At 43.1% G+C, this 21,668-nt stretch overlaps 1 protein-coding gene across 9 annotated transcripts; it reads left to right on the plus strand.

Moving 5' to 3' along the window:
- The first annotated feature begins 1,981 nt into the window (after positions 1-1,981).
- LOC142403882 (phosphatidylinositol 3,4,5-trisphosphate 3-phosphatase TPTE2-like) lies at positions 1,982-21,551 on the plus strand. Of its 9 annotated transcripts, none has more exons than XM_075490214.1 (19): positions 1,982-2,089; positions 2,996-3,069; positions 5,109-5,186; positions 7,474-7,521; positions 8,232-8,393; positions 8,809-8,928; positions 11,682-11,781; positions 12,628-12,691; positions 13,203-13,267; positions 13,857-13,917; positions 14,274-14,355; positions 14,438-14,526; positions 15,797-15,858; positions 16,812-16,892; positions 17,930-18,035; positions 18,692-18,789; positions 19,169-19,264; positions 19,734-19,804; positions 21,295-21,551. In XM_075490214.1, the coding sequence occupies exons 2-19, from the start codon at positions 3,020-3,022 to the stop codon at positions 21,395-21,397; spliced, it is 1,536 nt and encodes a 511-aa protein (XP_075346329.1). In that variant the 5' UTR covers positions 1,982-2,089; positions 2,996-3,019; the 3' UTR covers positions 21,398-21,551. The 9 variants fall into 9 exon arrangements, with proteins under 9 accessions (XP_075346329.1, XP_075346360.1, XP_075346307.1 ...); XM_075490245.1 differs by having other exon boundaries at positions 1,991-2,089; positions 3,004-3,069; XM_075490192.1 differs by lacking the exon at positions 1,982-2,089 and adding an exon at positions 2,158-2,251.
- Positions 21,552-21,668: the final 117 nt, after the last annotated feature.

Genomic DNA, 21,668 nt, shown 5'->3' on the forward strand with positions numbered 1-21,668 from the left:
ATATGCATACTTCATCCTGCTCTCTACCCAGTATGTAACTGGATTATTCACTGAACATTTCAATCTTTTCTGCATTTTGTTGACAATTCTGCTATTTTACACTGATGAATAATTGTCAAGGGATCAGAACTGGATTCTGAGGGGTTTTTAAATGTCAGTATCATGAGTTAACCAGCAAAATATAATGAATTACAAGTCTTGAATTTAAAAAACAGAATATTTTCAATGTTTCCTTTTTATTTTTAGCTTTATGAACCTTGGATCTTGTTCCCATGCTTTTCTCCACCAGCTGAGAGCTAGAAATTTGATTTTATTAATAAAAAAAAGCGGTGTTTTTATTTTAGTCATCTGACTCCAGACATTAGGGTTTTAAGAAAATAGATCAACCACTAGGAAACTCATGATGACGCATGAGAGCTGGCAAATCTTCTACAGCATCACCAATGCTCTAAGATTAGCAACATTGAAAGGAACAGTTACGGTGTTATCACTGGCAAAGCAGTGTCTACATGTTTGATGAAAAATGAGAAGGACTGTTTTTCCTTTTCAAGTGCATCTGCAACCTCTAGCAAGCTCGTTCATTTATGGCCCTGCCATTCAGTCTGAGTGCCAAACTGGAAGCCTCCCAGCCTCCAGCCTCTCCTTTGACTGGTTGTTACAGGTTGTTCTGTGAAAAGTCCACTTCAATACCCAAACTGCCTTCACACCTTGGTGCTTTCAGAGCCCTGTACAGGGGAAACCAGACTTCTGTATTTCTACACTCTTCTCCCACGTGGTCCTCCCCATGGAGCTGCTCCACAGGCATAAGCTCCCACTGAGAGTAACTCACAGGATACCCACATGGTCCACAGGATCAAGCCTGTACTAAATAACCTGCACATGTAAACTTTTTTTCAGAACGAAGAGCAAAGTAATCGAATGTTTCTTCTCATCATCCAGCTTAGTTTCCATCCATGTTTAGCTGCTTCTTGAATACATAATTATCTGAATATACCAAACATATTTAGCTCATTACTTGCCACCACTGTCTGTACTAGCTACTTACCCATATATATATATGAAAGACTTGAAAGGGAAACTTTCTATTTAGTCTGCTGCCCAGAAATGCTCCCTATTCTCACCATTCATCTTAAAGATTTCATTTCTTCTGGGCAAGACGCACACGGAAAGGCTCCTGCCATCGGTTAACGGCCACCTACCCCGACCAAGCCCCAGCAGCCCTGGGAGCGGCCCCCAAAAGCTCGCTTTGAGCTCCCTCTGCTGCCGACCGTGCCGCAGAAACCCTTTCCAGCGCAGCCCTGGCCTCAGCAGCAGCACTGTTCCGCCGTATGACGCTCATGCTCAGACTGCTTGTCGCTTGACTTCGCGCTTCGTCGCAAGCGATGAAGCAGGCGTGAAGCCTCCGCAGAGCACAGGGTAACACGGCGTATTCCGCCCTGCAGGCTCCGATTCTGCAAAAACATAAGTGCTCAATGTTATGTGAAAAACGTAAGTGCTCAATGTTACGCGTCTCTGCCCTGGATGGAGGCAGCCGCTGTCACAGGCCGTGGGGGCCTGACTGGCCCGCAGCCCGCGGCCTACCTGCACCAACCCTGTCCCGATCGTAGCCCCCAAAAGCCGCCATCCCACGGGAAATGTATTAAGAGGCATCAAAGTGCGGCAGCAAAGTCTACAAAACCCGAACGGCCGAGGCTCGGGAGAAGGCGGCAGGCACTGCTGGGGCGGGATGGCTGACGGCCTCCGCGCTCCTGCGGACCTGTGCGGGCTCGGGACGGCGTGATCCCGGGGTGACGGGCAGGCCCTGGCCCGGCTGCCGGCCCGGCGGGCCCCGAGAGGCGCCTGGGGCCGCCGCGGGGCCCCTTGCCCACCCGCTGCCCACCGCCCGCTGCTGCTGACTGCCAGGGGACGGGCGGTGTCGGGAGCGGCGGCGGGGCCGTCGCCATGGCAGCGGGCGGGCCCGCCCGGCCCGGCCCGGCCCGGCCCGGCCCCGGCCCAGGTGCAGCCGTGCGGCGCCGCCGGACCATTTAGCCGCGGCCCGGCGGGGGGCTGGGGCGTGTTCCCGCTCCGCGGCTTGTCCTCGCCTCGGCAGGTGAGTGGGGCTCCGCAGCCCGGCCGGGGGAGGGAGGGAAGGCGGGAGGGTCGGGAGAACAGCCCTCAGGAAGTTTAACGCAACTTTCCGCTGAGTGCGCGGGGGGCGGGTGTCTGGGCTCGACTTTGAGCCTGGCGGCCGGAGGTGGGCGGCCGCGCTGAGGTGAGGGCGGTGGGGGCAGAGGGAGCTCCCGGGGGGCTGGGGCCGCCGCGGGCTGTCCCCCCTGGGGCTGCGGAGCCGCAGGCTCCGTGTGGTGGTTGCCGGGCCGGGGCTCGGCCTGCGGGGCCTCTGCCGGGAAGGGGTGCCGGCGGCTCGCCGATGCCGGCGCCTCTCCGGGGGAGCGGGAGGCTGCTGGCGGGGCCGTGCCTGCCGCTGTGGGAGCCGGTTCCCTTCCCGGGACCGCAAGGCTGTGCCCGAGGCAGGTCTAATGCAGTAAAGACGCAGGGGGACGATGCGCGGGCCTCCCGCCGGAGGAGCTGCTCTGTGCCGGCAGCCCTTGGACCCGCTCCCCGCGGCTTCCAGCCCCTGCTTGCTGGAGCAGCCTGGGGCTGCGCCCCTTCCAGAGGTGCCAGGTGGGCTCTTGTGTGCTTCATACCTTGAAGCAGAGGAAAATGCTTCATCGTGAGGTAAAGATGCTGTTTTAAAGTTATTGTCACTAGGTATAGTTAAAAAACCTAGGTATAGTTAAAGTAGGTATAGTTAGATGTAGGTATGTAGGTTAATGTAGGTATAGTTAAAAAAACCTTCATCACACCGCTGAGTGCACTGACTCACTCTAGGCTTATAGATACAAGATTGTGCTTTGTCAACTGTCTTCTGGTAATGTGAGTGTGAGGCTGCTATAGGATGCTGGCACTTGCTGTTTCTCGTACTGCTCTCTCTTTAACTAGATGTGCTTCTCTTAAGACCAGCAGAGCAACAACAGGCAAAATGACGACTGTGAGGTATGAACAAGGGGCAGAGCTGACAGAAGGGTCCAGGTGAGTGAAATGAACTGCACCAGCATTATGGGATTGGAGTATGCTGTATGTGGTCCTGTCTTGAGTTTTTTAGTGCTTTAAATGTAACAGAGAGAATGATGGAATGCTTGAAGCTTATATAGCATATAGTCTTTGTATCTTCCCCTTCCTTAAAATGCTGTTGTCTGTGAGGAGTGATATCTTTGAGAGAAATATGTTGTTGTGGTTGTCTTCTTACAAGTAGTTAAGAATTAAGAAGTACAGAGCACCCAGCCCTGGTATAATAAGCTCATGGCAGTAAAGCCTGTTCTCTTCTAGCCTCCAGAAATGCTCTCAAGCTCTCTTGTAGAGCAAGATGCTCTTGCTGTGCTCTCCTTAAAAGCCTCAAGTCTGAAGTTCAGAGTGTGTGGGGAAGAAATAGGTTCTTCTAGTATATCCTCATTTTCTTCCACCCCAGTAGTCAAAGACTAGATGTAGTAGCTTGTTGCAGAGAGCTTGTTCCAGCTTGGACAACAAGTAGGACAACAAGTGCAGAGTGCTCAGCAAAACAAACTCCCTCTGAGGAAAGCATTATCTAGAACTCAACTTTTGTGTGAGAGCACAGTGGAAACAGTGTACTTGGACTTGGCTTCTGTTTTCCTTTTATGTCAAAGATTGGCTTCCTAACCCAAAACACTACTATTGCTCGTTCTTATTTTGGCTTCTTTTAATCACAGTAGAGGATAAGAAGGTGGCATTTGGTGTACTTCATGTGTCTACAAGTATAAGCAAGTGACCTGCAGCAAAATTGCTGCTGCAGCAGTGACCTTCTTTAATGAGTGAAGTATTTCAGCTGTACATCAAGTGGAAACTCCCAAGTGAATATCCCATAAGAGTAGCTGGGAAGCAAAGCTGAATGGCCATTCATCACTAGAGCTTTGCTTCAGTTCTAGGAACAAAGTGAGGATACTGGTGTCTGGAGATACTGGAGCTGGAAAACTAGCTTTAAATACCAAAATTGTTGGGGGGGGGGCAGGGGAATCATTCCTCTCTTCAGCCTGATACTGAGCGCAGGTGGTGAACTGTCAGTACCAGTTGCTGACACTGTAGGAAATGCATCGTTAAACCTTTTGCTTAAAAGGGGGTTAGCCTGCACTGCAGAAGCAGTGCTGGTGCATGGGTCTGTTGTGGAGGATGAAGAATACTTGCATCCTCTTGAGTTGTTTCACTAATGCTTCAAACATGCTAGATTGCCTCAGAACAGCATGGAAACATCAATATTGAATATATGTGTGTAGTTGCCCCTGCCCAAGAAGCAGTGATGACAGAGCCACAACAAACGCTATGGCTGTGCTATTATGCAGCACAGTATTTCTGTGGAGAAGGCTGAATTAGAAACTCCTGGATTTGGATGTTATACTTTATTTTCTCTGAAGTCATCATGTGAACTCCAAAGCTTCTCAGGTGGCTAAACAAAAACTTGATCTAAAGAGACCCTTTTAAGGAAGTTATGGCAAGCAGCCACTACCCCCAAAAAATGCTGTTCTAGCACTAGCTCAGCTGCTGCTGCTCTAGTCTTCCAGTTTCCGGTCTGGTATCCTGCTCTGCACAAAAACATCTCTGTGCTATGGCTTTTCCTGGTGAAAACATTAATTCTCTGAACAAGTAGTTTACTGTAATAGCATTAATGTCTTTTGGACTCTCTGAAGCAATTTTGCATATGCATGTTTCCAGTGCTTCTAGAGTCTGGACTGGACTATTAAGTCGTCAGCAGATTCTTGAATGCCCTACTTCAAAGCCCTTTATCCTATTGCTGAAAACATCTGTTCCCTTCCTCCCCCAAAAGAGAAACTTTTGAAAGATGGATTGCTAATGGGAAATTGGTCAGTACAAGCCAAGGGGTTCTGCTGTGCCAACAGATGGGAAGCCTTTCTTTCCCTGGTACTATGCCTGTGCTCTGGCCTAGCTGCTGCTCACTGCTCAGCTGACAACTAATAGTCTTTGCACATTGCTACCCTTTCTTGTTCCAGAGAAAAGTTGATATCTGTATCAGTATGTGACTTGTGTTATTCCTTTGCCAGCTCTCCAGCAGCAGAAGAGCCCACAGTAAAGATTGATGATGGTCGTGATGAGGATAATGAACCAGACAGCTGTTCCAAGTAAGCTAATGATATACTAGATGTGTTGCTTATCCCAAAAAGTGGAAATTTTGAGTAAAAATAAGAAGGCAACTGGCTTGCTGAAGTAGAGATAAGCCCAGTAAATTGCTTGATATTGACATTTGTTCTAGTACATAATAAAGACAAGTAAGTTCAGGAAGCTGCTTTATGCCTCTAGAGATGAAAGCTCAACCCAAGAACTAGCTACAAGTCCATCATATTATGGAGAATGTGTAGTCCAAACTGCATTGATTAAACTTTCCCAAAGGAATGAGTTTGGGAGAGCACAGAAGAACAAATGCTGGTGAGAAAATGAGGTGAATGAGTATCTGAGGCAAATAATAAGCATTGTGCCCTTGTCAAGAGTAAACTGAACTTGCTAGTGATTAACTCTGTTCTTGAAGCAGTTGTTCTCTAACAGCGTTTAGCTCTTTTCACCAGATTACTCTTGTAGCATACTTAGTCAAGTCAGTGACAAGTGAATAGACTTGTTTCTCTGTTCCTGCAGCTCAAGAACAGTAAGATTAAGCCTGTTATCTCAGTTCTATGTGACAACATGACAAAACTTCTAGAATTCAGAAGCTGATGTTTACAAATGCATTTCACAAAGGCTTTAAGCTAAGTAAGTGAGCAAACATACCACATTCTCTAACTGTTTTAAGATGTTGGCAGGCCAAATTAGAGTGTTGTGTATATATTTCAGTCTTTAGTGCACCTAGTAAAGGTACTCGTTCTTAGACTGTGGAAGTTGAAGTCTTGGTGTACCTACTACATTTGTATTATATGATTGGGCAAAGACAGACCAACAAACTGTTAGTGTAATTATTGCAGTACTTCCTTAGATATTAGATGTCCTGAATGCAAGGAGAACCTCCTATATGCTAGGCTACCTTTGAGACAAGACTTGTTATTACATCCTTGACTTCCATGGGAAAAGTGGGTACTACAGCCTAAGTATCTCCTTCCTGCTTAAGGGTGCAGATGTTTGCTAGCTAGACCTTGTTTCTTATTTTGAACTTAATGAGAAGTATGGGCTAATTCAGTAAGCCCAGCAAAATGCTCCCTCATCACTTCAAAGATACCCAGCCTTGTCTTAAACAGAGTTATTGAGGTGTTAAGTATATGCACCAGGTGGAATGCAATGCTCAAGTTACCCTAGAGGAAACAAGTAGCTCAGACAAGATCACTGGGGTGCAATATGCATTATTGAGCTGACAGACTTCCTGTAACAGTGGTGGTGGGGAGGGGAAGTGTAGTATAACTGTGTATAACAGGAAAGATAGGGTAGATATGTGAATGATACAAAAGGAATCTACCAGTACTTTTTGTCAGTATGACAGAACCTTTTGGTAGGTCCTACTGTTAGTGATATACTTGGAGAAGGTGTTTTCTTTTAAGTGTCTAAGAAAAGACTCAGTGCTTATAGTAGTTAAGTAATCCCAAGACTACTTAACAGACTGGCAATCTTGAAAAACCTCAAACTGTCAGAACTTGGGGCTTGCAGATAATTGCTTCTACTTTAGTTCTTGGTGTAGCCTAAAGCAACTTTGAGCTAGTAAGATAGTTACACAAAGGCCTAGCTTTAAACCAGAAGGCTTAAAGCATACCAGAGGGCAACAAATCTTCCATAACTGAAAACAAGAGCTGGAACCCTGCTAGGGCTGGAGGTAACTTTCACAATTGGAAGAACTTGGCTTCAGTTACTAACTTTCTTAAAAGGCACTTGAGTCTTCAATCTGAAAGCTAAACCAATATTTCCTTTTAAAGGTAGAAGAGGGATTTGTTTTCCTCTGTTCCAAAAGCACAAAAGCAGTAGTGGAGCTACTAACAAGTGCAGCTTTTTCCAGGCCTGGGGAAAAAAAATCCTAATAAGCTCATATCTTGAACAAGATACCTTAAGATATGTTTATCCTTTAATCTGCCTCTTGACCAATAGCTATTATATAAGCCAACTTCTTAAATCTTATAACTGGGCATTAAGCCAGACTTTGAGTGTCACTGGAATTGTGACACTGAATAGTGTTATGCATAAGTACATACTGCTGTACTTCTGGGGTCTGTAACTGATGAATACTACTTCTAACAAGTGGTCAAAGTATTGCTTTCAAGTACTGTCTTAACCTATATACTTCATAAATGCAACTGCATAATCCCCTCTTAAAGAAATCACTACTATACAGAACTCTCAAACCAAAAGAATGTGAACAAAAGAATGTAACAATGCACTTGTGGCTAATATCAGTAGCAAAATGTCATTTGTCTTGATGCCAATTCTCTTCTCTTGCAGTGCAATTAGGAGAAAAATTTCCCCATTTGTGATGTCATTTGGATTCAGGTAAAAGATTGTGCTTGTAATATGGGCAAGGTAGAAATAGCCCTTATTTCTGGTGTAAGAACTTGGAAAGTTCCTTGAACAATAGTGACTCCAGCCTACTCTGTTTGGGAAGTACTGAATCCCCTATCACCCCCTGAAAGGGTGACTTGAGAAAAATACTTTGATTGGGAAAGAAGTTTTAAACAGGTATGATTACATTCTCCAAGGAGAGCTGAAAGTCAGAACTGTAAATGCTATTGACTTGGATGAAAGCTCTTTAATGGCTTACTCGAGGCCTTTGAACAACTAGTTGGTCAGTTGTATGCAGTCTAGGTGCTGAAACAAGGTAAGACATTAAAGAGTTATTTTTAAGGGACTACACTAAGTCATGAGTGAGAGGGAAGGTGAGTAAGCTGAAAGACAGCACTAACACTTGTGTGCCTTAAAGCATTCAGGTTTGCACCACTTCTAGGTAGCTGTGGAATTATGGGTTAATAACTACTGCTGTGTCTGAGGCAAATGTACAGATCCACATAGATCATGTACTCTGTGCAGATCACTTTAAAAATGCAATTTGAATCCTTCAGCTGCTTATACAAGCAGGCCTCAATCTGTGTATAAGAGAACACACTCTTGCTGGAACAGCTTAAAACAAGAATCTGGGCTTTTGCTCTTCAGTCAAACATCAGCAATTCATTTGTACCTCTCAAGCTGTATTTTTCTTTTTGCAGGGTATTTGGAGTTGTACTTATCATTGTGGACATTATAGTTGTGATTGTGGATCTGGCTATCAGTGAGAAGAAGAAGGGTGTTAGAGAGATTCTTGAAGGCGTTTCCCTGGCAATAGCACTCTTCTTTCTCGTTGATGTTCTCCTGAGGGTGTTTGTTGAAGGGTAAGACATGGGTAAAAGTTAAGTCAGTATGGCAAGCCCCCAGGCTAGTAAGGAAGCAATAGTCCAAGCTTGGATTACGAACATGGATGCCCTGTAGGCTAATTTTCTGGTCATAGACAATGGCCACATCTTTTCTTGGCTGTGTATATTGGCTGTTACTCTTCTATAGAATAATCTGTAAAGTGCTTTTGGTAAAAGTGAGCACTTGGAAACTGCATCAGCTTTGCTGTGACTTATGTGTGTAGACCAGGTGTAAGATTACTTTCTTAGTGAGTCTTCAGTTGCTTAGTATTAAGAACTACTTCAGGAGAGCTTGTATCTAAAGTAGTTCTGTATAGGTGGTTCTCTTCCTGAAGCTGTGTTTCAATCTTTGCTATCCATATGGGCATCTGTCTAAAACTCTCCTTTGTTTCAGCTTCAGGAACTATTTCCGGTCCAAACTGAATATTTTGGATGCATTCATAGTGGTGGGCACTCTGTTAATTAACATGACGTACTCCTTCTCAGACCTTGCTGCAGCAGATCAGATACCAAGGTAAGAATGGTGTGGCAGCCGTTAAATGTGAGCTCCCTTCTTGATAGTCTTCTAAGAATTTTCTTGGGCACCTCTAAGCTAGATGTGTGCATGCTAAATCATGAATATGGCTGTGATAGTATTTCATGGTACAGGCTAATGAAGGATAGAGACACCTAACTTTGGTCTACAGTTGTATTGTAGACTGTCCCTGTCTCAAAGGCAGAGATGATCCAAACATATCAGTTGAGGTAACTAAAAGTGAATAGTGAGGCCATCAAATACCTCAAGCATCTGACTCAAGCAGTCCTGATAAAGAGAAGAGTGAAGAAAGTCAGGAAGAAGAGCTGGATTATAATAGCAAATGGAACAGACAACTGAGGGAGGATCTCAGTCTAATGGATCTTGAAATAGAAAGAGTTGCCACACTGTTTTGTTGCCTCTGCCTTGCTTTCCCAAAAGCCCTATGGTAATACATGTTGGATTTTTCAGCCATGCCCTGGGGAGGGGAAACATGCTGAATTAACTTATGCACATAAACAAGTAGTATTTCGATCTGATTTCTATAGCTTGATCAGATGATAACCTGTAAGCAGAATCCATTCCTGATGGAGACAAACTAATCTTAGAGTTATAGTTCTATCTGCACTAGGTTTGAATTGGTGAAACTTCCTTGCATCAGCCAGGGAAAGAAGTTGAACTTTTTTTAAAAAAATCACCTCCCCAATTCAACTGGCTACTGGGCACAATGGGGGAAACACTATTCTAGAAGAAACCAACTCAAAGTCTAGTTATTGAAGAATCCAGAGTTGGACAAACATGTGGAAGTACTAGTTGTCTCTTCAAATGCCAGCTAAACTTGGGTTTCAAAAAGTAGAACTGTCAAAAGAATAGCTTTTGTAGCCTCAGAATCATAAAAGGCTGTTTCCTTCTAGGTATCTTTAAACATTAATCTGAGTTTAATGATTACCTCCCATCTCTCAGGCCACACTTTTCTAAAGCAGCTTTCATCTGATGGCAGCATCCAGCTAAAGGTAGGAGAAATAGCACTGTGACAGAGTAATCTGCACTGCTGTCTTTGCTAGGCTATGTTAGTAGTAGGTCTGATCCTGCACTGACCCATCCAGTTGTAGATAGGTGTGTGCAAATTCCTTGTGTTCTGACTTGCTGAAGTTGATGGGGGTTTAGAATAGGCTTTTGGGTCACATAAAAAGGAGTTCATACTGATGCTGTCAGATACTCAGCTGGGGCCTACCATCTCACCCATGCAATTATTGAGGCCCTCTGTAAGGCTTCTCTTGTTAAGGGCTCTTCAGTCCTGTTCTGACCAAAATATTACTGCCTGGCACTGGATGATACCTCAGACTTGGCCAAATCCCAAATCTTGAGATGAGATGGTTTTCCCACCTAACACTCCAGTTGTGTCCACACAATCCAACTAATTCCTGGTAGCCTACCTGGGGTTTATCACTTTTTTCATTGTAGACCTTCCTCAAGAAGCAAACAGCAGTCTTAAAGTATCTGATACATCTCAGAATAATTAGAATCTGAGCAGCTTTTATGTGGATGAGAGCATATATGACAAGTGAAATTTTGGTGGCAGTCCACAGAGGTAACATGCCCTGATGGAGGGGTATGGTCTCTTATTTCTAATCTGGTCTAGCTGGGCATGCTGCTTCCTTGAAGTCTGACCTGTAAAAGGACATTGAGGAATGAGAGCTGGGTACCAGTCTGGGAGCTAATGCTTAGCTGGCTACATTCCTAAAGGGCAGAATGCAAACTGCTTTTATCTCAAAGAGCTGCTTCTCAGTTGTGGTTCAGGCTGGGGAGAGGGGCTATGGAGTCTTGACTCCTGTGTTGGTTCATCTCCTTGGCTGCTAGCTCCAAGGGAGCTCTGTTTGAAAACAGCAGGGTGATCTGGACTAAGAAGGAGCTGGGGGAAAAACTGAAGCTTTCCTCCAGGTGTCCAGGACAACATTGTCTTGCTGACTTTAAGCTCTGCATCAGTGGAGAGCAGATTGTCTTCAACTGGAGGTGATGGGATAATATTTCAATAATATTTGTCCCTCTTGCTGTAGGTGTTCACCAGGATTCTTGCCTAAGTGTATCAGGACCTGAAATATGTGCATGTGCTCCTTAAAAGTATATGCTCACATACCTCCTGAAGGAATGAATGTTAGTTTGCCCTAGTCCCTAAGGGTATGTGAAAGCAGCTGCCCCTGTTCAGTTGTTTCTATAGAACCACTCACATAAGCATCTTGCCTGCTTCAAAGTTCAACAGCAGTTCAAAGTTCCTCAAACCAAATCATCTGCTCAAGTTGCTGAATGATTAAACACAGAGTTTATACTGATCTGTTCTCAGGTGTCTTAAGGCATGGTGTATATAGCCTGCCTAGCTTCTCTTTTCAGCTGTTTTTCAGGTGGCTACTTACACTTGAGAACAAGCTTCAAGGGAACAAGAGTTTGGGTATAGCATAGGTAGTGTTAAGGGAGTTTGTTGCTGGCTGGGCAGAGGTGCCTGTGGAAGTCTGTTCAAGTAAGTAGGGGGTTTATTAGTTCTGTTAGCTGTTCAGAACATGTACTCCTGAAAAACTCAATAAAACCATGGTATTCTTCAAGCTTAGTATTCTTTCTCCAAAATCAGCCTGAGAAATCCTAGTTCAGTGTATGAAACAAAGCTTTAAACTGTTGCTGAAACAGCTTTTAAGTAGCTTTAAGTTTTGCATCTAAGTTTGTGTTCATATTCTTTCATGGTGAATCTGACTCTCATCTAGAATGGTTACTCTCCTCCGAGTTCTGAGAATTGTCATCTTAATAAGAATATTTCGCCTGGCTTCACAAAAGAAGCAACTTGAAGTGGTGACCAGGAGAATGGTAAGTTGGCTTCTTGATATATATCTAGGCTACTGTTACTGTTTCCAACTCTAGCTTTCTCCAGGCAGCCATCAATGCTGAGTAGCAAGACTGCCCACAGCCTGTTGGTCTGCAACTGATAATATTGCCTAAGCAGCATGTCTGTTCAGTGTCCCTGACAGAGTACCAGAGCTTTGCCTCCAACTTCAATGTAGCTAATAATTCTTAACTTTGCTTGAGCAAGCAGTAACTTGACCTGGAAGGCCAGCATATCAAAGTGATTGCAACTCCACCATGATAATGATGATTAATTTCTCAAATGATAATTTCTAGTTTGTGTGGTACATAAACTGTTTTCCCTCATGTAGGGGAGGATGGGAGTTTTAATGCTTCTGCTGCTCATTCCAGGTAAAAACAAAACAACCTAGCTGTTGAAGCCCTATCCATTGTAAATGCCTCTTATTTTCATCAAAGTGGTACTTGAAGATTCAAGTTTGTCCTCTTGCTCAGGAATAAGCAGTCTTGGTTATGCTGCCCTTAACTTTCTTCTTCCTTCCCTTAGCCCCCAAACACTCAAACAGCAATGACAGATTCATGCTGCAGTCTGCAAAGAGTCTGCAGTGTTCCTTCCACTAGAATAAACGTTGATACTTCAGGGTAAAAATTCTGTATGAAGTTTCTCCCTAAAAGCTAACACAATAAATGTTATTCTTGGCTAATGCTGTAAACTTTGCTATAGCAAAATGAGGCTCTGCTGCTCATGACTTAACTTCAGAGTCTAGATGGTTGGTTTTTCCTAGTAGCAGGCAACACTTGTTGATCTTTGGCATTCCTTTGGAAGACTAACTCTACTCTTTTTTTTGGCAGGTCTCTGAAAACAAAAGGCGTTATATGAAAGATGGCTTTGATCTGGATCTCACTTATGTTACTGGTTTGTAGAAGCAAATGACACTTTGCAGCATGTTACATCCTGCTAATGCTAGTTATTCAGTTAATAAGTGCTTGACATGAAATACAGGCAATGTTTTAGACTAATAAGTATGAAGTCAAATAAAGCCTGCTCCTCTTCTGTGGGATTTTGAAATATGGATTCCTGACTCTGACACTATTCTAAGGATTAGCCTTCTGGGAGAGAGGTTGTACATAGTGATAGAAATTCTGCTGAGGCCTAGGGAACCAGAGCTGAGAAACTAGTGACTAACTTGTAGTATTTTCCTGTGATTCTATGGAGACTGACACTTAATGGTAGCTGATGCTTCAGGAAGCATTATTCTCCTGCTCTAGCTATACTAAGTGCAGAAGAAAACCTCTCAAAAATGGGTAGGTGGTTCTTATAATTAGGGTAGAAATAAGCTGTTTCATAATGATTTTGCTCTCAATCATGTAGTTCCTACATGTGGGGAGGGTTCCCCTGTTACTTCTGATTGCTGTCTTTTCCACAGATCGCATTATTGCAATGTCATTTCCATCTTCTGGGAAGCAGTCTTTCTATAGGAACCCTATAGAGGTAAAAAAATCTCTTGTCTACCAAGTTCACTATTTCTGAATGCTGTTTCAATTCTAGGTTCCCCTTAATTTGCATGTGGACTAGATTGTCAAGTCAGTCCTAGTCCTGCTGTCTTGGCTGGTTGGAATGACTAAATGGTAGTCTCCACTGTGCTGCACTGCTTGTGTGGTGGTCTCTTAGCTAAGCCTAGTGGGATGTATCTTGCAGTGTGCAGACACTGGTGCTCTGATGCTCCTGTTCTTTGGGAATGCTTCAGAGAACCAAGTCAGTTCTGTCCCAGGCTATAATAGTATGAGTGAGAACTGTATAGTCATCTAAATAAAGATGCTTAAAAGTGCTGCATTACTGCCCTTTAGAGCTATGCTGCCTGATATTGTGGAAACATAAATATGTAGGGCAGGGAAGACAGTCACAGTAGTACTTTTATTGCAGACAAGAACCTGAGCTATCAGGCTGGAAAGGCTTGCTGTCTGAGGGCTGTTTGTGAAGGCAGTTGCTGACCCCCCTTGCGGGGTGGGAGATGAGGTGGCAATAGAAATAAGGAGTAGAGCACTAACTACTCTGAATTAATATCTTGTTATTGCTTTAGGAAGTTGCAAGATTTTTGGACACCAAACATGCAGACCACTATAAAGTCTATAATCTCTGCAGTAAGTATGTTTAGCTGCTGACTGTATTGAAATACTGTTAAACAGAAAAACATCTTTTCAAGGTATGATGCTGGCAATACTACATCTCCAAGAATTTAAAGTCTGTCAAAAGTATACAGCTGTCTCTGACTACTGCCTGTCCTGAATGTGGCTATTGACTTTGAGCATCTAATATATTGTACCAAAATTACCGAATGCCAAATTACCTCATAGTTTTTCCACTTTGATCTGTCTATTTTTACTACTGTACTTTAAACACTAGTATATGCTCAGACCAGCAGTTGTGTGTCACAAGCCACTTTCTTTGTTGCAAGTCTAATCCCTTTCCTGGTGTAACTCCAGATCTTTCCTTGTAGGTGAAAAAGGCTATGACCCCAAGTACTTCCACTACAGGGTGGAAAGGATGTTTATTGATGACCACAATGTCCCAGCACTACAGTGAGTCTTGTCAAGAAATACATAAATCATGATAGTTCTATGTGGGCATTTGCTTTGATCCAATAACTTTCCTCTTACCTAGGGACATGCTGAAATTCACTGCCAGTGTCCGTGAATGGATGAGTCAAGATGAAAAGAACATCATAGCAATTCACTGTAAAGGAGGCAAAGGTAGGAATTCTCACGTGTAATCTGTGTATGCTACAAATTACATGTTATTCTTATCATGGCTTCTTTGATGTAGGTATGGCCTTGAGCCATGGCATGAGATAGGTTTAGAGTGTAACTTGACAAATTCTGTGGACACTGTGATGACTAGCAACAGTATAGTGCTTTGTGTTTAGTATTACACAACCCCATTTCTAGGTAGCCCAGATTGGTTCTTAATCTAAGCTGGCATCTGATCTCTTAAAATGGTCTTCAATAACTTCCTGCTGTTCTGACTGCTGGGACAGCAGCCTCCCAGGAGAGGCTGGGGATGGAGAGGTACTGAAACTGCTACCATCAGAAGTGTTAAGCTGCTGCTTTGGCTCCCTTAGTCACCCACATGGAATATCCTGCACTGTAATATACCTCGAGCTTTTTAATTTCTTGCAGGGGGTGGGTAGGGTGGAATGTTGTAGGTACTGCTGGATCTTAAATTGATACACAAGGTATTATGTGATAGAGTACAATATAGTCTTATGGGAATGGGCTAGTCAAAGCTACTGCACATGAGCAGACCTGCAGGTGCTATCCACAACCTGTAGTAGTGTGGGAGCTGTTGAAGTGTATAGATAGCTGTGCAGATAAGCCAAACTTCCCTGCAAACACCTGCCACATCTTTAGCCACCTGCTGTTACTACAGCAAATACTTGGCTTAAAGTTGTTACTTAACATACAGGGCTTTCCCCCACTTGGAATTATGGCTTAAAAGGTTTTGCAAAACTGAATATTGAAACTGCCTGCAGGCCAAAACCAGCTTGAAGAACAAGTGTAGGGAGGGGTGACTTGACCTCTGAGACTTTAAATTCAAAACTGAGATTATATTGGAGTCTTTGTGCTAGTAGTCTTGATGCCTTCTTAGTAGGGTTGGGGGAAAAAAGTTGGAGCAGAGAAGCAACTCTTGAGGCCTAGAGTGTTGGTAAGTGCCAGTCTGTAACCTAATCTAGTAGCATGTACTTGACTCTGTACCCTGCTAAATGGAGTATGCAGATGCTGGCCAGCTTCCTAATATCTCTAGGAATACTACAAAGAAATGTGGGGGCTGCTTTCAAGGAACAAGTTAACAAACTGCAGTATCTTGTGTCTAACTCCTTCTTCCCAGAAATACAGGCACTTGACTACTCTAGTGTCACTTATCTCCTGTTATCTCTTCTATTTCAAAAAATTATAACTTCATCTTCACAAAATCCCAAATACCTTTGAACTCCTGTAGTTCAACCTGTCTCTTCTAATACAGGCAGGACTGGAACAATGGTCTGTACCTGGCTCATAGACAGTGACCAGTTTGAGAGTGCAAAGGTAAAAACTGGTGTTTATTTTTTGATTCTTCTAGTATTCAAAATGCCCCTTTAGAACCTACTTAATTGGTGAAATGCACTAATGCTCTGCAAAAAGTCTATAGTGGAAAAAGATACTGTGAACAATCTGTTTTACAAAAAAGTTCTTGCAAATCTTGCTACTATGTAAATTCCTTTCTGATGAAGACTATTCTTGATCAGGAAGAACTGGGAAAGTAGAATTTAACAGGATACCAACTTTGAGGCACTCTTTTTTGAGGTGTAACAGACCTAGGATCTTGAGCAACAACCTTCTTAAACTGTAGGTGGCTTCTGAGCATGCTCTACTAAAGATTGTGTCACTGTCTAAGTGCAATTTTTTTCCTCAACCTCCCTCCAAGTAGTGTTGAGGTATCAAGAATTGTCTTGTCTTGACTGCCAGCATTACAGCAAGAAGCCCTTCTGGGGAAAGGGAGAGAGGTCAGCAAGTCACAGCCATAACAGATGCATGTGCTGCTTTAGTATCCCAGGTCTGGTATATCAATATGTAGACCTGGGTTGCAGAAGGCACAGGTCGCTCAAGGTAGTCTGGCCAGAGTGTGTATCCATTTAATCACTTGTTTTTCTCTGAGGTTGGTTTATGAAGATCTGAACTAATGTTCAGCTTGTCTGTGCAGACCACTCAAGAAATATAGATGGTTCTAAAGCAATTGCTTAAAGACATTGCTCTCCTCATTCAATGAGCTTTATTAGCACTCTATGGATGACAGACTTAATGTATCTGACTTCTAATTAGTACTTTCTTATTCTAGTTAAAAGCCTCCTTTAGAAGGTACCAAAGCAGCTATTGCATATTTTCACTTGCATTCCCTTATTGGAATTGACTGGTATAATTCTAGTTTACTATCCCCTTCTCAGGAAAGGCAATAGTGGTGGGATGAATATATTAACCCTCAAAATTGTCTTCCTACATAGGAAAGTTTAGACTACTTTGGGGAGAGAAGAACTGATAGAAGCACAAGTACCAAATTTCAAGGAGTTGAAACTCCATCCCAGGTAAGCTTGAGCAGGTCCAGTAACAGTAGCCAAACCAATACTAGCCTTGTGAGTGCTTATGCTACCCCACCTCCCCTGCCTTGTTTCAGAGATGTAGGTTCCTACTAATGCTTAACTCCTGAACTTCCTGTACTCTTTCTTTAAGGGTTGGAAGACTATCAACTGGTAGGGTTGCACTGCATCTTCCCCCTCCCCTTTGTCCAAGCACATTCCTTATGCCTTTCTCTGCATAATATCATCAAATCTGAATTATGGTACCTAAAATAACAGAATTATTGAGATTAGGAGAGCTTTCAATCAAATCCCACTGTTTGAGCAGGTTGCCTAGGGCCATGTCCGGTCAGGTCTAGAATATCTCCACAGATGGAGACTCCAACCTCTCTGGGCAACCTGTTGTAGTGTTTGCCCACCCTCACAGGAGCATGACCCTGTAAGACAATTGGGCTGTTTATCAAGCATGCACTGAAGCCTGCAGCCTGGCCTGGGGAGGGCTATGGCCTTGATGTGGCTGGGTGGAGGAATGCATTCTCTAGAGACTGCATTCACAAGGAAATACTAAACAAGTTGTTCCCTCAGACCACAGTTTGGGGCTTTGCTCATTTGATTCACTGTGTACTGTGAGATTCACAGGTGTGAGATGAAACTGGTGACAGAGGTACTTTAGTTGCTGGTATAAAATAGAATGGAAGTACAGCTGTCCTTCAGAATGTGCTTCTGTAAAATGAAAGTATCTTGTATGTTTAAACATCTGCCCCTTAAAAAGCTACAATATAAAAGCTCCTCACCTTCTTGCTGAACTCAAAAGTACAGAATTCCCCTTGGAACATGAAGTTTAAATACTGCTTAAAAATGTAGGTGTTGAATTTGTCTAGAGGATTGTTTGAACTGGGGAGGGGAAAGAGAACAAATGGCTACTTTCTTCTTAGTTTTGGACTTGGGAGAGCTAAGAACTTGGTGTAGAAGATCTGTTTAATCCTGGAATTAGTCTGTGTGGGGTACAAAAACTGCATAATGTGTCTGGGTTTTTTGCATTACAGAGTAGGTATGTTGGGTATTATGAGATCCTGAAAAACAAGTATAACTTGAAACTCCCACCAGAAAGACAACTCAAAATAAAAAACCTCAAAATCCACTCTATACATGGTAAGAACTCTTGAATTTGGGCATTCCTCTATCTGGTAATGGTTTCCTAGTACAGGCAGCTGATCTCTGTCTCTCTTGCTAAGCCCATGATAGGAATGTAGACTTAGTGGGATTTGAGAATTCAAATGGCACAGTTAAAATACAATGAAGAGCATTCTGGAGTGCAATTGCCCTGTGTGTTCTGTCACTTTCTGGGTGTCTGGTCAAATGGTGGCTCACATACAACCAGCTCTGTTTTGGGAGGGGAGTCACTTTTCAAGTGAGATTAACTCCACATGTGGAACTGGATCCACTAATGTTTCTCTGCTTGATATACACACCTGTTTCTGTACATATGTACTGGTAATTTTGATAAAAGGCTGGAAGTTCAGCACTACTTTTTCAAGGGGACTTCAAACTGCTGTTCTTGTTCAGTCAGTGGAACTAGACTCTATATTAGCCTGTTCCTGCTCCACTAGTAGGATTTACTGCTACTTCAAAATACAGCTTTCAACCACTGAATCTTGAGCTACCTTTAGGATTTGAGTTCTCTAAAGTCTATAGCAAGGCATTCTGGAGAGAAAGCACTTTTGAATAGGATTGCACTTGGTTTTCATGACCACTTGTGTTTCAAGCTAATGTATGTACTATGGTATAATGCAACTCTTTCTTCCTAGGAGTTGGGAAAGGCAATGGAACTGATATGAAGGTGCAGATAATAGTGAGGAAGCAAGTTGTACTAGAATGTGTATGTGCCAGTCAAGGAAACTGCAAGGTGAGAGTACTGTGAAATAGCTTTCAGCTTCTGTGACTCTGCTGACACTGACTTATAGGTCAAAAGTGTCTTCCTGTAAAAGTTGAATACGGACATAAAACTATCTAAATAAATGGATGCTGTAAATTCTGAGAGAATGAAAAAGCTAAGCTTTGTTAAATCACAGGAAAAGTAGTGGTAAGATAGTGAAAGATTTCCCTAGAAGTCAATTAAATGCAATAGCTCACTCTGACCTGAGTAGCTTAAATTGTTAGCTATTATTTTAGCACTGCTATTGTATTTGTATACCATGAATGAGTAGCTAGGTATTGCCATGAATTGGTCCCTTGTCTTTCTGCAGTAACTCTTCATAAAAGTAATACTTTATTCTGTTATCCAGCTCTTCTTTGATTCTGAAAGTGACTCTGTAGTCATTGGCTTGGAAGACAGCCCTGTTATAAGTGGTGATGTGAAAGTCAGATTTGAATCGCATTCTGTAAGTATAACAACATGAAGACCCTCACTTGAGTATGAGGAGAGGCTGCAGTGCAAACTGCAGCTGGGTGCTGGCTGTGCTATGTGGGGCAGAATCTGTATTCCTCCCCACTGTAGCAGCTGTTAATCCACCTCTGTGCAGTGAGTGATGCAGCAAATGTTGCTACATCAGCCTGTGCAGGCAGGGGAGGCATCTGGCTGTTCATACAGTACAACCAAGACATCTTAGTTGAGTACCTGCTGCTTCTAACATGGGTCTTTTAATATGATGAAGTAAGTTTGAGTGACCTAGTCCTGAAATAACTTCAGTGAAAATAGTGATCTGGGTGTGATGTTGGGGGTCTTCAAGCATACTGACTCTGGCACTGTAGCTTTGTAAACCAAACTACTGAGGACAGGTGGGTACTCGTGCTCTGAAAAAAAAAGTCCTATTGTCTACTGGGGTCCTTAAACAAGATCTTTGTGTTTAGGATCTCCCAAAAGGCTATGATGACTGCCCATTTTTCTTCTGGTTCAACACTTCATTTATTGAAAATAATAGGTAAGTGGTCATACAGACTGCCTTCACATCCTAACTTCTGGTGTCTGAACAGAGTTGAAAGTTCCTAAATATGGTACTGAAAGCTGAGATAGCTGGCTGATCTTAGCTTATGTGCGCATACTGGTCTCTGCCTCTCAATTGTAACTTGTGAGCAGGCAGTTGGCACATGCTTGCACTGTGCTAAGTGTTTTAAACATATGTGAGCTCTTTATCTTAACCAACTTAATCCATTGGACTCTTTCCTCAGCACTCTAAGTGTTGTTAATGAACTTGAATTCAAAAAGGTAATGCTAACTATTCAAACCTAAGGCAACTCTGCCATCCTCTATAGCATGGCTGACTGAGAGGCTGGAACTCATTCAGCAGCTTAGCAGGCAAACATTAAGACCAGAGCTAGAGGTACTGATGCTTGGGATCCCAAAGAAAGGCTCTTTAACTTACTGCTTCTCATGCTTTTGTTAAAGTTAGAAATTACTGTGGTTTGTTCTTGTTCAGACTAGAACTCCTGGTGGAGCTCCAGCCAGCAAAAGTTGGGCTTGTTTGTCTTGCTAGAGGAGTGATGTAGAAATGCAGAGACAGGAGATCCTTCTCTTCTGTCTACCAAAGTTGACAGATTTAGAGGAACAGTGAACTTGATGTATGAGATGTAATGACTATTCTCTCTGTGACTGGAATAGGAAGGAAACAATTTTTATTTAATTGATCCCATCAGAGCATGTGGAGAGGTAGCCATGAGTCTACATTCATAACTCTAAACTTAATATGCTGGGCCAGCAATGCACCTTGCAGTCTTGGTTGCAGACATCTAGTTAGACCAAACCAGTGGCGGGAGAAATGTATGCCTGCTGTCTGATAGCCCTACAACAGTGCCACTCAACAGTTTCACTCAGTGCTTTGTTTCCTCTGGGGCTAGGGAGGATGCCCCACCAGACCTTCTTTTAAACATGATTTAGTAGAGATTATCTCCCTTTCTGGCAGACCTCAGGTGGACTAGGCCTGATCAGAAGTGAAACCCCTACTAAGGCAGGGCTCCTATCTCTGTGCCTCTAATCAGCCACAGCTGATGTGCAAGTGCTATTAAGTGATAACTAGACCATGAATTTGGTAAGCATTAAAAGTGGGCAACATGCCTGATGAGCTTGACTGAGTACTGAATCAAATCCTTGCTATTAGGAAGGTCAGTTATTAAATTCCTGTCATTGCATCCCATCAGGAGGCCTTGAGCTGAAGGTAACACTAATTTTATTCTAATGGTCTTGTGTTGTGGGGCTTGGGGGCGGGGGAGAAGCCCAGAAACCCGTTGGGTTGATTGTATGTTTCTCAGACTACTTCAGATCCAAAGCTCTGTGCATGCATGACTGATGTCTGTCTGAATTTGAGATCTGGGGCTATATTTAATATTCCAGGGCTGAGCTTGAAGTTCTCTTGGCTGGCTGAAAGGAAAAGCATGTCTTAGGCTGTAAGATATGCTACTGAATTTTGTCTTTCAGACTCTACCTTCCCAGGAATGAGCTGGATAACCCTCACAAGTCTAAAACATGGAAAGTCTATAGTGAGACATTTGCTGTGGAGGTGAACTTTGTTGAACCATAAGAGAAAGCTGAATGAAGGGAAACACATAAAATTAATCTCTTTTCCTGGAGAATGTCTTGCTGCTTCAGTGTAAAGTGAAGCAGTCTCATTTTGATGTACTTAATGTATTTCTGTGTAGATACAACTTCTCAAATAAACTTACATGAAGTTCTGTTGTGCAGAGCAATACTCTGAAGAGTTATTCAGGGTCAGCTGACTGTCTTGTCATGTTAATGAGCTCTTGGATCCTTTGGACCTTAGTTGTCTCTACATACAGGTAATCCCTACTTTA

Source organism: Mycteria americana, chromosome 1, assembly GCF_035582795.1.
Source record: "Mycteria americana isolate JAX WOST 10 ecotype Jacksonville Zoo and Gardens chromosome 1, USCA_MyAme_1.0, whole genome shotgun sequence".
NCBI classification, from domain to species: domain Eukaryota; kingdom Metazoa; phylum Chordata; class Aves; order Ciconiiformes; family Ciconiidae; genus Mycteria; species Mycteria americana.

Coding starts and splice junctions, on each gene's coding strand:
- LOC142403882 (XM_075490184.1), top strand. Junction 13,268..13,856: donor TCTATAGGAACCCTATAGAG/GTAAAAAAATCT, acceptor TTATTGCTTTAG/GAAGTTGCAAGATTTTTGGA. Junction 14,527..15,796: donor TCACTGTAAAGGAGGCAAAG/GTAGGAATTCTC, acceptor CTTCTAATACAG/GCAGGACTGGAACAATGGTC.